Raw genomic sequence first — 14,956 nt, 5'->3', positions numbered from 1 at the left:
TATGTATAATCTATATAATGTCACCATAATATGATGGTAAATAAACACCTCTATTAGCCACTCTGGTATAATATTACTCTGCCTGAATTGGCAGTATTAAAGTGAAAAGAGGGACTAGAGGATATATAGCTTCTGTTAGTATCGCAGTTGCATTCTGTCTAAACAAAAGCTCACTCTATTAAATAATAGTATAGTATTTCCAACACATCTCACACATACTAAGACAGCATTGTGAATGTAACGATCACAATTGACAGTCTAGCATACATACACCATTCATCAATCACAACTTGGATCCTATGAAAAAGGATCCTATGAAAAAGCTGACTAAGCAAAACGCGCGTCGGGAGACACGCAGCACTTGCTGCTAATAGGATACACACTGCACTATTGCAAGCGTGTATATATCAATATGGTTGCCTAAGATTTTTGCCATAGGCACTAACATCTATACTGGCTAACTGTGACATTATGGACATGCTGATATTATCCTAAATGAAAACATTTACTTATAAGTTGTGATTGATGAATGGTGTATGTATGCTAGACTGTCAATTGTGATAATTTTAATGCTATGTTGACACTAACAAATCTTGTAACAATCCATTGCTGACATCTAGTGGTGGTCAATTAACATCATATTAGTGTTTTCTTGTAATAATTCTTTATTTTCACTGGAGATAGATTTATCCAGGAAATTCTGACAGAACAATGTAATTTGTATTTCTAGGGACACTGCCCACGGGGATCAATCATATGATTATATAAGAAATGTAAACACCCCTGCCCAGGAGCCCGATCTATTTTCAGTAACCATTAGGTGATCCTATCTGTAACCCTGGTTAAGGGTTAAAATAAGAACTGTACTTACAAATCTATGTAATATTTATAAATGTACAAATTATGAGGTAAAATATATATGTGTATAGTCACAATTCATGATATATGTATTTAATGTATTAACATATCAATTTATGTGGTACTTTTTTATATCTGTGGTGAGGATGTGCTACAGTGTGTTGGATGCACTGGAGGAAAAGGAGCGGAGTAATATAGGTGGGAGTGAATTGGTTCCTGTCAGGAAAAGAGGATCGGGTGAGAGGGAGGATATATAACAGCTGTTAGCAGCAGCTGACAGGCAGTCTGCTGATCCCTCCCTCCAGTGACTGCCCTCCTGTGACCCGGGCAGCCAGTGAGTGGCGATGAGCTGCCGGGTGCAGGGGGGCAGAGCCAGAGAGTGAGCCCAGCCGGAGCTGGGGAAGAAGGTGAGATAGTGGTATTCACCCTGTCTGGCAGGAGAGGCGGCATCGCAGCAGGTGGTCCCGGTGGCGCAGAGGAGCGGAGGGACCCGCGCCGATGGGGGGCGTTCCCTACCAAAGGAGGGGGTAGTGCTGTTGCCCAGTGGCGCTTGTTGAAAGGTGAGCCGGTGCACGGCTATGAGCTCAGCGGCTGCAGGGCCATCAATCACGGCTGCTATATGCCGCTGATTGGGAGCCGGTCCAGCGTGCAGCCAATGAGAGCCGGAGACTGAGAGGCGCTCACACAGACACAGATATCCCTAGTGGTAGCAAAGAGGCTCTCTAGGGATAGAGGCTTATATCCCAGGATTATAAGGAGCAATTAACAAACTTCATACCAGAGAAACTATAGATATATACCTTTTAGACTATATCAGAGGAAACCTCTAATTACATTCTGTAGAGTTAATCCAGGGTCTAAAACAGTACCTGAATACAGTGTAACTTGAGCCAGAGTAATCTCAGAGACAGTTGTACTATAACTACGTATTGAGTATTACTACAGTATATTAAGAACAGCAAAAGCTACAGTGTAACAAGTGGATATTTAGGAGAGTAATTGCTCATTACTTTAGCAAACTATAACAAAGTTTCCAAGTAAATTCTACAGCCACAAGAGGAAGTCCCATAACTAGGTTAAAGGACCATTGGACTAATACCAGGGACAGTATCTGTGATTTATGAACTTGAAATATTTATATCCTTAGTCCTTAGGATTGTAATACTTTATTGCTTAGAAGTTTAGGCTATTCGGTGCCATATTCAAGGTAGTAGTATAAGCATTGTAAATTGTAATAATATTGTTACTGCATTGTCATTAATGTTATCTCAAATGTAAAGTGAATGCCTATGTATGGGAACAACTTTCATTTAAGTTCTTCATAAAAGTAATATATGACAAGCCAACTATCTGTATGCTTGGAGTGATTACAGTGGGAGAGCCATTACTGCGGAATCTATGGAAGGAAAAGAAATTGGTGGTAAATGTGAAGTGAAATGATACAGTATTGTATTGTGATTACACATTATCTATACACCACACTATATATTTTAACCATTGGGTTTTCCCAAGTAGACCCACATAAACCATAAGTACTTGGGTGGAGGCACTTACATTGGGGATGTACACCACTTAGAGGAATGCTAAGGGTGGGTACATTAGGAGTAACAAAGGTGTTAGTAACCCAGTATCGCTTTTAGAGAGTAAAGGGGGGTTACATTTCGTAATATTTTTTGAGTGCTTCAGGGCATGGACAAGTATATTGACAAAACCATGCCACCCAAACAACATACCTCCTTGAATAAACAGGGGAAAACTAAGGCGCCACGTCAAAAATCTGGCCCGTCTTCTCCAACACGCTCTGATCCGGGTAGCTCACAGTCTCCTAAATTTATAGCTTCCCCCTTAACTGTTAAAGAGGTCTCTGACTTTATGATGACACTCATGGATAAGATATTTTATGACCTCCGTTTAGATGCGGGTCTGGCTCAAATTGATTCTCATGCCTCCCGAATAACAGCATTAGAGTCGAGGGTTAGTGATACTGAGGATCGTTTATGATCTTGTCAAACTGAGGTGGCAATGCATGAAAGGCTCACACAACAACTTCAGGAAAAGTTAGACGACTTAGAAAACAGATCCAGACGAAATAACTTAAGATTTGTAGGGGTACCAGAGTCAATAACGGGGTAAAATTTAACCTCTTTTCTTACTAGAGACTTGGCCACAGTATTGGGGATCCTGGATGATATCAAGGTTCCACATATTGAGAGCGCTCATAGGAATGGAGCTGAGCGCAAAGGTGCTTATCAGAGATCTCACCCAGTGATAGCACAATATTTAGAGTATAGAACCAAGGAAAAAGTTCTTGCTGCATAACATAGGTTCAGAGAATTAATCGTTAATGGGCACAAACTCCTAGTCTTTCAAGACTTTTCTGCTGTGGTAACCCAAAAACTAAAAGAATTTACTGAAGTCTGCTCCTTTCTCCATAATAAAAATATTAGGTTTGCATTACTATACCCAGCAAAATTAGGGGCTGTGGAAAATGGTTCTCAACTGTTCTTCACAGACCCTGCTGCTGCAAAATCACACTTCATGACCCATAGATTGCCTCCTCGTTCCCCAAACAGATGAGACATTAGTAAGATCTATTTTAAAGTTAATGATTGGTGGGGTATGTCCTCTTGGGCAGGGAATTATAACACTTCTGTTATTTCTCCTTGTGGGCTAGACTCCCGATAATTATCTTGATTCCTTTTATTCCTTTTTTGCTGTTATTTGTGTGCACCTCTAAACCTAGATGGTGCCCACTAATTTTTTTGGTTATTGAGAAAAAAAAAATAGAAAATGGGTGTTATGAGGCATTGTAGATTGCATTTAATGATTGTACACTGTAGCCGCGACTCTATAGTTTCTGTGTTCAATTTTATTACTCATTTTGTTATTGTACTGGATAGTTATTGTTCCAGTCAAGAAGCCTGGTGGGAAACTTCTGATTTATACCCGTGCAAACTGGCAAATGAGGACGATTCTGCATTATGTCGTCTCCTGGTTGGAGGGTGAGTAGCCATGTCGTCTTCTAATGCCACTATTTCTACTTCTCTCCCCCCTAGGCCATTGCAAATAATTTCCTGGAATGTTGGTGGACTAAACACGCCTATAAGCGTAAAAGGGTAGTGACCCATCTTAAAAAATTCAGCCCAAATGTGATATTTCTTCAAGAAACTCATTGAATCTCTAGTGAAGACAATTCGCTACGGGCATCTTGGATAGGTTCTTGTATCTCTGCCCCTTTTCATACAAAAGCTAGAGGGGTGGCCATACTTTTTCGAAGAGACTTACCAATTTCCATATTATCACAGATAATTGATCCTGATGGACGTTATATTATAATGGATATTGAGGTATTTCATACTATATACACCTTGGTTAACCTCTATGCCCCTCATACAAATACCCATGTATATTTTCAGAATCTAGGTCAACTCCTTCAGTCGAACTAATAACCCGCTTGTTGTAGGAGGAGACTTCAATATGGTAGAGGATTCTTTGGTAGACAAGTCACCACCTGGACCTAGATTATCCTCTGCACAATGTCAATTACTTTGCTCTTTTGCAATTAATTTAAGTTTAGCAGACCCTTGGAGATTATTAAATCCGATGGATAGGATGTGTACCCATCTTTCCATGGTACATGGGTGTTACAGTTCTCTCATGGTTGTGTAAGACCTCTAGAGCCAGGGAGAGGATCTTCTACCAATAACAGCCACTCGCTGTTCCCTTAGTGATTTATTTACACACCGGTACTTAGGTGGCTGCCTGGATTTATGCCTCTAGCAGTAGAGGCTTACACAACCAATGAGAGACCGCAGGACTGCTGACTAGAAACACGGCTGAAGAGCGGCAGTCCTTCCTGTACTGGTACTAGCTGGAGTGAAGCTGCAAGTGATAAGTACAGGAACTGATGTGAGTGACAGGATACTCTAGCAGCGGCAGATGATAGGTCTCAGAAATGTCTACGGACAATGGTGCAGCTGGGTAGTCAGGCCCGAAGCGAGAGGACAAACTAAGTAGGCTGCACAGCAGGGATGACCAGGACTGTGATACTGCAGGATATCAAAACAAGACTAGACTAGACAAGAATGGACTATGACAAGACTGACAGAAAAATAAACAAGGACTAGACAGGCAAGATACATACAAGAACTAGACAGACAAAATGCAGACAAGGACTAGTGGCTGAAGTAACAAAGTACAAGGTGCGGCCTTGAGGGCTGGGGTGCAAGTGGAACCTTAACGATGCGGCCTTGCAGACCGTGGTGTGGCTATGACAGCCGACATGAGATGCAGGCTATGATGAGGCCTTGCGGGCCGTGGTGTGGCTATGACAGCCGAGATGAGATGCAGGCTATGATGCGGCCTTGCGGGCCGTGGTGCGGCTATGACAGCCGAGATGTAGCTTGAGAGCCAAGATAAAATGCAGGCTGAAGTATGTCTGGAGCAATATGGCAGACAGGTGAACTCTGGCACGACAGGAACACAGGCAGGAAACAGACTGACATGGCTTGGCTGGACTCTGGTATGAAAATCCCACAGGCAGCAGCAGGGTATATTTCACAGGCTAATACTAAACAGACAGGCAGGTGCAGGACACTGGAAGAATAACTCAAGGTAAGACCGGCAAAGATTCAGACTTCTGAGAACAAACACTCTCCGGACGTCAGACAATATAACCGGCATGGAGTGCAGGGCTGGCTGAAACTTAAAGGAAGCAGGGTCCAATCAGAACCAATTCCTGGAGAGAGCACTTCCTAATCAAAGGCATGAGTGCACCTGAGCTCTGCACACAGACAGCTAGTAATTAGTGAGCACATGATACAAAACACACAGACAGACATGAATGACAGGCTATGATTTAAACACAGACAAGACAGGATTTCCAGCTTCCTGCAAAAAGCCAGAACAAGGACAGGACATGATGCAGTATCCCAGTAACAAATATGACTGGCAACTGAAACCAAGATGATTTGCTAACCGCAAATCATAACATTGGGTCCCTCTCGCGGATCGACAAATTTCTAATATCGGATGAGTTGATGACTCATATTAATCGGTTAGATATCAATGATATAATTGTGTCGGATCATGCCCCTTTCTCAATAGCTCTGTCTCATCCATACATGCACCAGACAGACCGAATTTGGCGATTCCCTTATTATTTAGCTCATTCGAATCATATCTCACTTACCATTGGACTAACTATGTTGATGACAATTTAGAATATTGGGACCGCCCGACTGTTTTGGGACACCTCCAAGGCAACCATGAGGGGCCACATTATCAGTTATGTGTCGCACAAAAAGAAAGAAGCCAGGGTGGAGTATAACTCCCTTAGATCTTCTATGATTAACTCTTTTCAGGCTTATTCTGCGCATCCATCTGAGAAGGCAATGAGTGCCCGCCTATAAGCAAGCACGCCAACTACTAGAGACCTATTTGGCGACGCAAGCGAAACATTCATTAGACTACATGAAAAATAAATATTATCGTGGGGTAATAGAGCTGGTAAACTATTAGCGGTAATGTTGAAACCATCTCGACGGCGCCATACTACAGTTTCTTTGAAACATCCGTCTACAGGACAGACGTCGAAATCCCGACGCCTGTCATTAGACCTATGCCGGGAGCCTGACGCCTGGCATACCGAACGAAGGTAAGCCGGGTGCCGGGCGCGGACAGCCGTGGGGGGGAGGGTTAAGTTTTAGGGCTCCTGGAGAGACTTAGGGTTAGGCACCCCCCCGGAAGGGTTAGGGTTAGGCTAGGGAAAGGGGGGGTTAGAGAGGCACCACCAGGGGGAGGTTAGGGTTGGGCACCCCCCCGGGAGACTTAGGTTTAGGCTGCGGGGAAGGGAAGGTTAGGTTTAGGCACTTAGAGGGGGGTTAGGGTTAGACACTAGGGAGGGAGGTTAGGGTTAGGCACCCCTAAAGGAGGGTTAGGGGGGAAGTATGGTTAGTAAATACTTACCTTTGGAGCTGACGGGAACTTCTCTGCTGCCAGTCTTCCAGCGTCGGGATTTGAATACCGATACTATATGACTGTTATACCAAAACCTGACAAAGACTCCTATTATCTTCATACAGACCTATCAGTCTACTGAATGTAGACTTTAAGCTTCTAGTTAAAATCATGATGATGCTGCTCCAAACTATACTTCCTTCTATTTTAAGTGAACACCAATTGGGTTTTGTTCAGGGTAGTCATGCAATAAAGGCCATACGCACAGCAGTAGCAGCAATTATAGCTTCTCATATTTCTCCCATGCAGCAGAATATGCTGTTAAGTCTAGATGATCACAAGGCTTTTGATATGGTGCTGTGGCCACATCTATTTAAGGTATTGGAGGGGCAGGGCTTTGGGGAAGGATTTATAAATCTGATACGTTATTTTTACGACAACCCCTCCACCTCTTTACTAATTAATGGGACTGTAGGACTTCATTATATCCTGGAGAGGGGCACCCGTCAGGGTTGCTCTCTATCTCCTTTACTATTTAATCTAGCATTAGACCCCCTACTGAGAACACTCCAAAATTGGGCAGTTTTTCCGGGCATAGGGGTGGGGCGCAAAGAAATTAAAATTTTGGTGTTTGCCGATGATATCCTTCTATATATAGCTAATCCTGATCAGTCTCTTTCCCAGATATTTAGAAGATAGATTTATTTGGGTCCATCTCAGGTTTCTGTGTTAATATGGACAAATCTACAGCACTGTTACTCTATGGTATGAGTATACAGTATGTCCTTCCTGGTAAGGTTTCCCTTACAATGGGCCAAAACTTACAATGGGCCAAAACTCATATACCATATCTGGGTATAGCTCTGCCCCGCAATCCCGCAGATTTATATAGGCTTAGCATAGGGTCGGGCTATACGTACCCTTACCAATGATGTAAAGGGTTGGTAACGCTTGCCACTATCCTTCCTAGGGAGAGCTAATTTACTTAAAATGGGGGCAGTGCCTCGCCTGCTATATCCTCTACAGTCACTCCCTAAAATCTTGACTAAAGCGGATGTACAATTGATAAATGCCCTGTTTCGTAAATGTATCTGGAAGGTGGGCCGTTCACGCATTGTCTTACAAAAACTTTGCCAGCCAAAATCAAATGGAGACATTAATTTCCCAGACATAGTAATTTACAATCACGCGGCCCTCTCAGGGGCAAACGCAGGATTTTTATGGGGGTTCTATATATATACATGCACACATCAAATATATATATATATACACATATGTATATATACATATATATATATATATATATACACACATTAGATGTGTATATATATCTATATATATAGATATATATACACATTAGATGTATATATGTATTAGGGGTGAGCGGGTTCAGATTTCTGAAATCCGAACCCCCCCGATCCGAGGCCGATCCGAGTCAGGCTCGACTTTTCCCGCTTGACTCGGATCTGAAATCGAGGCAAAACGTCATCATCCCGCCTTCCGGGTCTCGCGGGTTTTGGATCCTATATAAGGTACCCGCGTCGGCGCCATTTTCTCACTCGGCTGTGGACAGTGAAGAGGGAGGGTGGAAGTTAGGGCTGGCTGGGCTGTGTAGTGTAGTGCAGAGTAGTGTTGTGCTGTGCTGCCCTGTGCTGCTGTTGTCCATAGGGGCTGTGTCCACTACTTCAAAGTCCATAGGGGCTGGCTGGACTGTGTTGTGCAGTCAGTTGTCCATAGGGGCTGTGTCCACTCCAAAGTCCTGTGCAGTGTCCCAGTCCTAAAGGGGTGCTGTAGTGTTGTCCATGGGGTGCTCTGTCCATCAGGGGTGCTCCCCGCAAGTTCTAAAAAAAAATATTTTTTCTGTGTTTGTGAATTGTGTGCGCAGTAGCCGCACGTGCATCAACAAAGTAGTGCCAAGCGTGCGCCTGTGTCATAAGTAAAGGGCCGGCTGGCTTGACCGTTAAAGGGTGCTGTAACCACCAAAGTACACTCCAAACCAAATAAAAAAATATTTTCTGTGTTTGTGAATTGTGTGCGCAGTAGCCGCACGTGCATCAACAAAGTAGTGCCAAGCGTGCGCCTGTGTCATAAGTAAAGGGCCGGCTGGCTTGACCGTTAAAGGGTGCTGTAACCCCCAAAGTACACTCCAAACCAAATAAAAAAATATTTTCTGTGTTTGTGAATTGTGTGCGCAGTAGCCGCACGTGCATCAACAAAGTAGTGCCAAGCGTGCGCCTGTGTCATAAGTAAAGGGCCGGCTGGCTTGACCGTTAAAGGGTGCTGTAACCCATAAAGTACACTCCAAACCAAATAAAAAACTTTTTTCTGTGTTTGTGAATTGTGTGCGCAGTAGCCGCACGTACATCAACAAAGTAGTGCCAAGCGTGCGCCTGTGTCATAAGTAAAGGGCCGGCTGGCTTGACCGTTAAAGGGTGCTGTAACCCCCAAAGTACACTCCAAACCAAATAAAAAAATATTTTCTGTGTTTGTGAATTGTGTGCGCAGTAGCCGCACGTGCATCAACAAAGTAGTGCCAAGCGTGCGCATGTGTCATAAGTAAAGGGCCGGCTGGCTTGACCATTAAAGGGTGCTGTAACCCCCAAAGTACACTCCAAACCAAATAAAAAATATTTTCTGTGTTTGTGAATTGTGTGCGCAGTAGCCGCACGTGCATCAACAAAGTAGTGCCAAGCGTGCGCCTGTGTCATAAGTAAAGGGCCGGCTGGCTTGACCGTTAAAGGGTGCTGTAACCCCCAAAGTACACTCCAAACCAAATAAAAAAATATTTTCTGTGTTTGTGAATTGTGTGCGCAGTAGCCGCATGTGCATCAACAAAGTAGTGCCAAGCATGCGCCTGTGTCATAAGTAAAGGGCCGGCTGGCTTGACCATTAAAGGGTGCTGTAACCCCCAAAGTACACTCCAAACCAAATAAAAAAATATTTTCTGTGTTTGTGAATTGTGTGCGCAGTAGCCGCACGTGCATCAACAAAGTAGTGCCAAGCGTGCGCCTGTGTCATAAGTAAAGGGCCGGCTGGCTTGACCGTTAAAGGGTGCTGTAACCCCCAAAGTACACTCCAAACCAAATAAAAAAATATTTTCTGTGTTTGTGAATTGTGTGCGCAGTAGCCGCACGTGCATCAACAAAGTAGTGCCAAGCGTGCGCCTGTGTCATAAGTAAAGGGCCGGCTGGTTTGACCGTTAAAGGGTGCTGTAACCCCCAAAGTACACTCCAAACCAAATAAAAAAATATTTTCTGTGTTTGTGAATTGTGTGCGCAGTAGCCGCACGTGCATCAACAAAGTAGTGCCAAGCGTGCGCCTGTGTCATAAGTAAAGGGCCGGCTGGCTTGACCGTTAAAGGGTGCTGTAACCCCCAAAGTACACTCCAAACCAAATAAAAATTTTTTTTCTGTGTTTGTGAATTGTGTGCGCAGTAGCCGCACGTACATCAACAAAGTAGTGCCAAGCGTGCGCCTGTGTCATAAGTAAAGGGCCGGCTGGCTTGACCGTTAAAGGGTGCTGTAACCCCCAAAGTACACTCCAAACCAAATAAAAAAATATTTTCTGTGTTTGTGAATTGTGTGCGCAGTAGCCGCACGTGCATCAACAAAGTAGTGCCAAGCGTGCGCCTGTGTCATAAGTAAAGGGCCGGCTGACTTGACCATTAAAGGGTGCTGTAACCCCCAAAGTACACTCCAAACCAAATAAAAAAATATTTTCTGTGTTTGTGAATTGTGTGCGCAGTAGCCGCACGTGCATCAACAAAGTAGTGCCAAGCATGCGCCTGTGTCATAAGTAAAGGGCCGGCTGGCTTAACCGTTAAAGGGTGCTGTAACCCCCAAAGTACACTCCAGTCCAAACCAAATAAAAAAAATATTTTCTGTGTTTGTGAATTGTGTGCGCAGTAGCCGCACGTACATCAACAAAGTAGTGCCAAGCGTGCGCCTGTGTCATAAGTAAAGGGCCGGCTGGCTTGACCGTTAAAGGGTGCTGTAACCCCCAAAGTACACTCCAAACCAAATAAAAATTTTTTTTCTGTGTTTGTGAATTGTGTGCGCAGTAGCCACACGTGCATCAACAAAGGAGCAGCGCCAAGCGTGCGCCTGTGTCCCATAAGTAAAGAGCCGGCTGGCTCATTTCTTAAAGGGTGGTGTAACCCACAAAGTGCACTACTCTCCAGCAAAAATAAAAAAAATATTTTCTGTGTTTGTGTGCGCCTTAGCCACACGTATATATCAAATCGATATAACATAAATGGAGGACCAAACTTTCTCCGATAAAAATAAAATAGAGAAAGATCAAGAACCACTTCCTCCTAGTGCTGAAGCTGCTGCCACTAGTCATGACATAGACGATAACATGCCATCAACGTCGTCTGCCAAGGCCGATGCCCAATGTCATAGTAGAGGGCACATACAATCCCAAATGACAAAGTTCAGGAAAATGACCTTGAAAAAAACATTTAAATCATCTGAAGAGAAACGTAAACTTGCCAATATGCCATCTACGACACGGAGTGGCAAGGAATGGCTAAGGTCTTTCCCTATGTTCATGACTAGTGGTTCAGCTTCACATGACGATGGAAGCCCTCCTTCCACTAAAAAAATCAAAAAAGAGTTAAGCTGGCAAAAGCACAGCGAAGAACTGTGCGTTCTAAGAAGATATCACAAATCCCCAAGGAGAGTCCAAGTGTGGTGGTGGTTGCGATGCCTGACCTTCCCAGCACTGGACAGGAAGAGGTGGCTCTTTCCACCATTTGCACGCCCCCTGCAAGTGCTGAAAGGAGCACCCACAGTCCACTTGCTGATATGCAAATTGAAGATGTCACTGTTGAAGTACAACAGAATGAGGATACTGGTGTAGCTGGCGCTGAGGAGGAAGTTGGCGAGGAGGATTCTGATGGTGATGTGGTTTGTTTAAATCAGGCTCCGGGGGAGACAGTTGTTGTCCGTGGGATGAAAAAGCCCATCACGGTCATGCCTGGGCAGAAGACCAAACATTCCACCTCTTTGGTCTGGCAATATTTCTATCCAAATCCGGACAACTGTCTTGCCATATGTACCATATGTAAAGGTGAAATAAGTAGGTGTAGGGACGTTAACCACCTAGGAACATCCTCCCTTATACGGCACCTGCAGCGCGTTCATAAAAAGTTACTGTCAAGTTCAGAAACTTTGGCTAAGACCGTAAGCAGTCCAGGGACACCTAAATCCCGTTGTCCTGTTGTATCCAAGCGCCTGCAAACCACACCGTCAACTCCCTCCTCGTCAATTTCCTCCTTAGTCAGGATCGGAAGTAGTCCTGCAGGCCATGTCACTGGCATGACTGACTCTCCTATCCGGGATTCCTCCGGAGGATCCTGCATTGCTACGCCTCCTGCTGCCGCTGCTGCTGTTGCTGCTGCTGGGAGTCGTTCATCATCCCAGAGAGGAAGTAGGAACACCACTACTTTTACTAAACAATTGACCCTCCAACAGTCCTTAGCGAGGAGGATGAAGTACGACAGCAGTCATCCTGAAGCAAAACGTATAACTGAGGCCTTGACTGCTATGTTGGTGTAAGACGTGCGTCCGGTATCCGCCATTAGTGCAGTGGGATTTAGACAATTGATGGAGGTAGTGTGTCCCCGGTTCCAAATCCCGTCTAGATTCCACTTCACTAGGCAGGCGATACCGAGACTGTACAGACACGTCAGAAAAAGTGTCCTCAGTGTCCTGAAAAATGCCGTTGTACCCAATGTCCACTTAACCACGGACATGTGGACAAGTGGAACAGGGCAGACTAAGGACTATATGACTGTGACAGCCCACTGGGTAGATGTATCACCTTACGCAGCAACAGCAGCAGCGTCACCAGTAGCAGCATCTCAGAAACGCCAGCTCGTTCCAAGGCAGGCTACGCTGTTTATCACCGGTTTCAGTAAGAGGCACACCGCCGACAACCTCTTAGAGAAACTGAGGGAAATCATCGCCCAGTGGCTTACCCCACTTAGACTCTCCTGGGGATTTGTGATATCTGACAACGCCACCAATATTGTGCGGGCATTACATCTGGGCAAATTCCAGCACGTCCCATGTTTTGCTCACACAATAAACTTGGTGGTGCAGAATTTTCTGAAAAGCGACAGGGGCGTACAGGAGACGCTTTGGGTGGCCCGAAAAATTTCTGCCCACTTTCGCCATTCAGCGACTGCGTGCCGAAGACTGGAGCGCCAGCAAACACTCTTGAACCTGCCCCGCCATCACCTGAAGCAAGAGGTTGTGACGCGGTGGAACTCAACCCTCTATATGCTTCAGAGGATGGAGGAGCAGCAAAAGGCCATACAAGCCTATACATCCACCTATGACATAGGCAAAGGAGGGGGTATGCACCTGACTCAAGCGCAGTGGAGAATGATTTCCGTGTTGTGCAAGGTTCTCCAGCCCTTCGAACTTGCCACACGTGAAGTCAGTTCAGACACTGCCAGCTTGAGTCAGGTCATTCTCCTCATCAGGCTTTTGCAGAAGCAGCTGGAGAAAGTGAAGGAGGAGCTAAGACGGAGCGATTCCGCTCGGCATGTGGGACTTGTGGATGAAGCCCTTCATTCGCTTTGCCAGGATTCCAGGGTGGTCAATCTGTTGAAATCAGACCACTACATTTTGGCCACCGTGCTCGATCCTAGGTTTAAAGCATATGTGGTGTCTCTCTTTCCGGCCGACACAAGCCTGCAGAGGTGCAAAGACCTGCTGGTGAACACACTGTCAGCTGAAGCGGAACGTGACACGTCAACAGCTCCTTCTTCATTTTCTCCCGCAACTGGGGCTGCCAGGAAAAAACTTAGCTATCCTAAGCAACCCGCTGGCGGTGATGCAGGGCAGGCAGGACCAAGTTTGGACATCTGGTCCGGACTGAAGGACCTGGCAACAATTTCTGACATGTCTACTGTCACTACATATGATACTGTCACCATTGACAGAATGGTGGAGGATTACATCGGTGACAGCATCCAAGTAGGTATGTCAGACAGTCCATACCTCTACTGGCAGGAAAAAGAGGCAATTTGGAGGCCCCTGTACAAACTGGCTCTATTTTACCTGAGTTGCCCCCCCTCCAGTGTGTACTCCGAAAGAGTGTTTAGTGCAGCCGGGAACCTTGACAGCGAAAGGCGTAGGAGGTTGCTTCCACAAAATGTGGAGAAGATGATGTTCATCAAAATGAATTATCAACTCTTCCAGGGAGACCAGCCTCCAGAACATACAGAGGGACCTGTGGTGGTGGATTCCAGTGGGGACGAGTTAATACTCTGTGAGGATGAGGATGTACACAACACTGAAGAGGGTGAGGAATCGGTGGATGAGGAGGATGAGGACGACATCTTGCCTCCGTAGAGCCAGTTTGTGCAGGGACAGATTAATTGCCAGCTTGTTTTGTGGGGGCCCAAACGAACCAAACATTTCAGCCACAGTCGTGTGGCAGACCCTGGTGCTGAAATGATTGCTTTGTTAAAGTGTGCCTGTCCTGTTTATACAACATAAGGGTGGGTGGGAGGCCCAAGGACAATTCCATCTTGCACCTCTTTTTTTTTCTTTGCATTATGTACAGTTTGGGGCCTAGTTTTTCAAACTGCCATCCTGTCTGCCACTGCAGTGTCACTCCTAGATGGGTCACGTGTTTGTGCCGCCCACTCGTGTCGCTTAGCATAGTCATCCAGCTACCTCAGTGCAACCTTTTGGACATAAAAACACTATTGTGAGGTGTGAGCTGTTCAGAATAGACTGGAAATTAGTGGAAATTAAGGTTATTGAGGTTAATAATAGCATAGGAGCAGAAAAACCAACACATCCTGTGATTTTAGCTGTTTTTATGCTTTTTTAAAAAAAAATACAGATCCAAAACACAAAACCCAGAACCCAAAACACGGAAGGGTGGTTTTGGCAAAACCAATCCAGATCCAAAACACGAAGAAAGATCCAGATCCAAAACCAAAACACGAAAAGGGGCTGGTGCACACCCCTAATATGTATATACATATGTATATGCACATTATATATATATATATATAAACACTGCGTGTATGACTGTATGTGAGAGAGGAGTACTGTGTGATTGAAGCAGAAAGAGTGCTGTGCAGCTGGGTGTACTGACCTTCCTTATGTCTATT

The 14,956-nt window shown here is 45.0% G+C and overlaps 1 protein-coding gene across 1 annotated transcript in view; it reads left to right on the top strand.

Moving 5' to 3' along the window:
* The window catches only part of LOC148530710 (uncharacterized), a 108,390-nt gene that overhangs the window by 16,201 nt on the left and 77,233 nt on the right, over window positions 1-14,956 (top strand). The window contains exons 2-3 of the mRNA XM_088468286.1: window positions 3,015-3,100; window positions 3,759-3,860. Coding sequence (XP_088324412.1) covers window positions 3,015-3,100; window positions 3,759-3,860 — 188 coding nt within the window. The remainder of the gene's footprint in view (window positions 1-3,014; window positions 3,101-3,758; window positions 3,861-14,956) is intronic.

The sequence above is a fragment of the Taudactylus pleione genome, unplaced genomic scaffold, assembly GCF_031769625.1.
Source record: "Taudactylus pleione unplaced genomic scaffold, aTauple2 ptg000085l, whole genome shotgun sequence".
NCBI classification, from domain to species: domain Eukaryota; kingdom Metazoa; phylum Chordata; class Amphibia; order Anura; family Myobatrachidae; genus Taudactylus; species Taudactylus pleione.
Note: the sequence above shows the minus strand (reverse complement) of the source record. Positions and strands in the feature narration are given on the sequence as shown.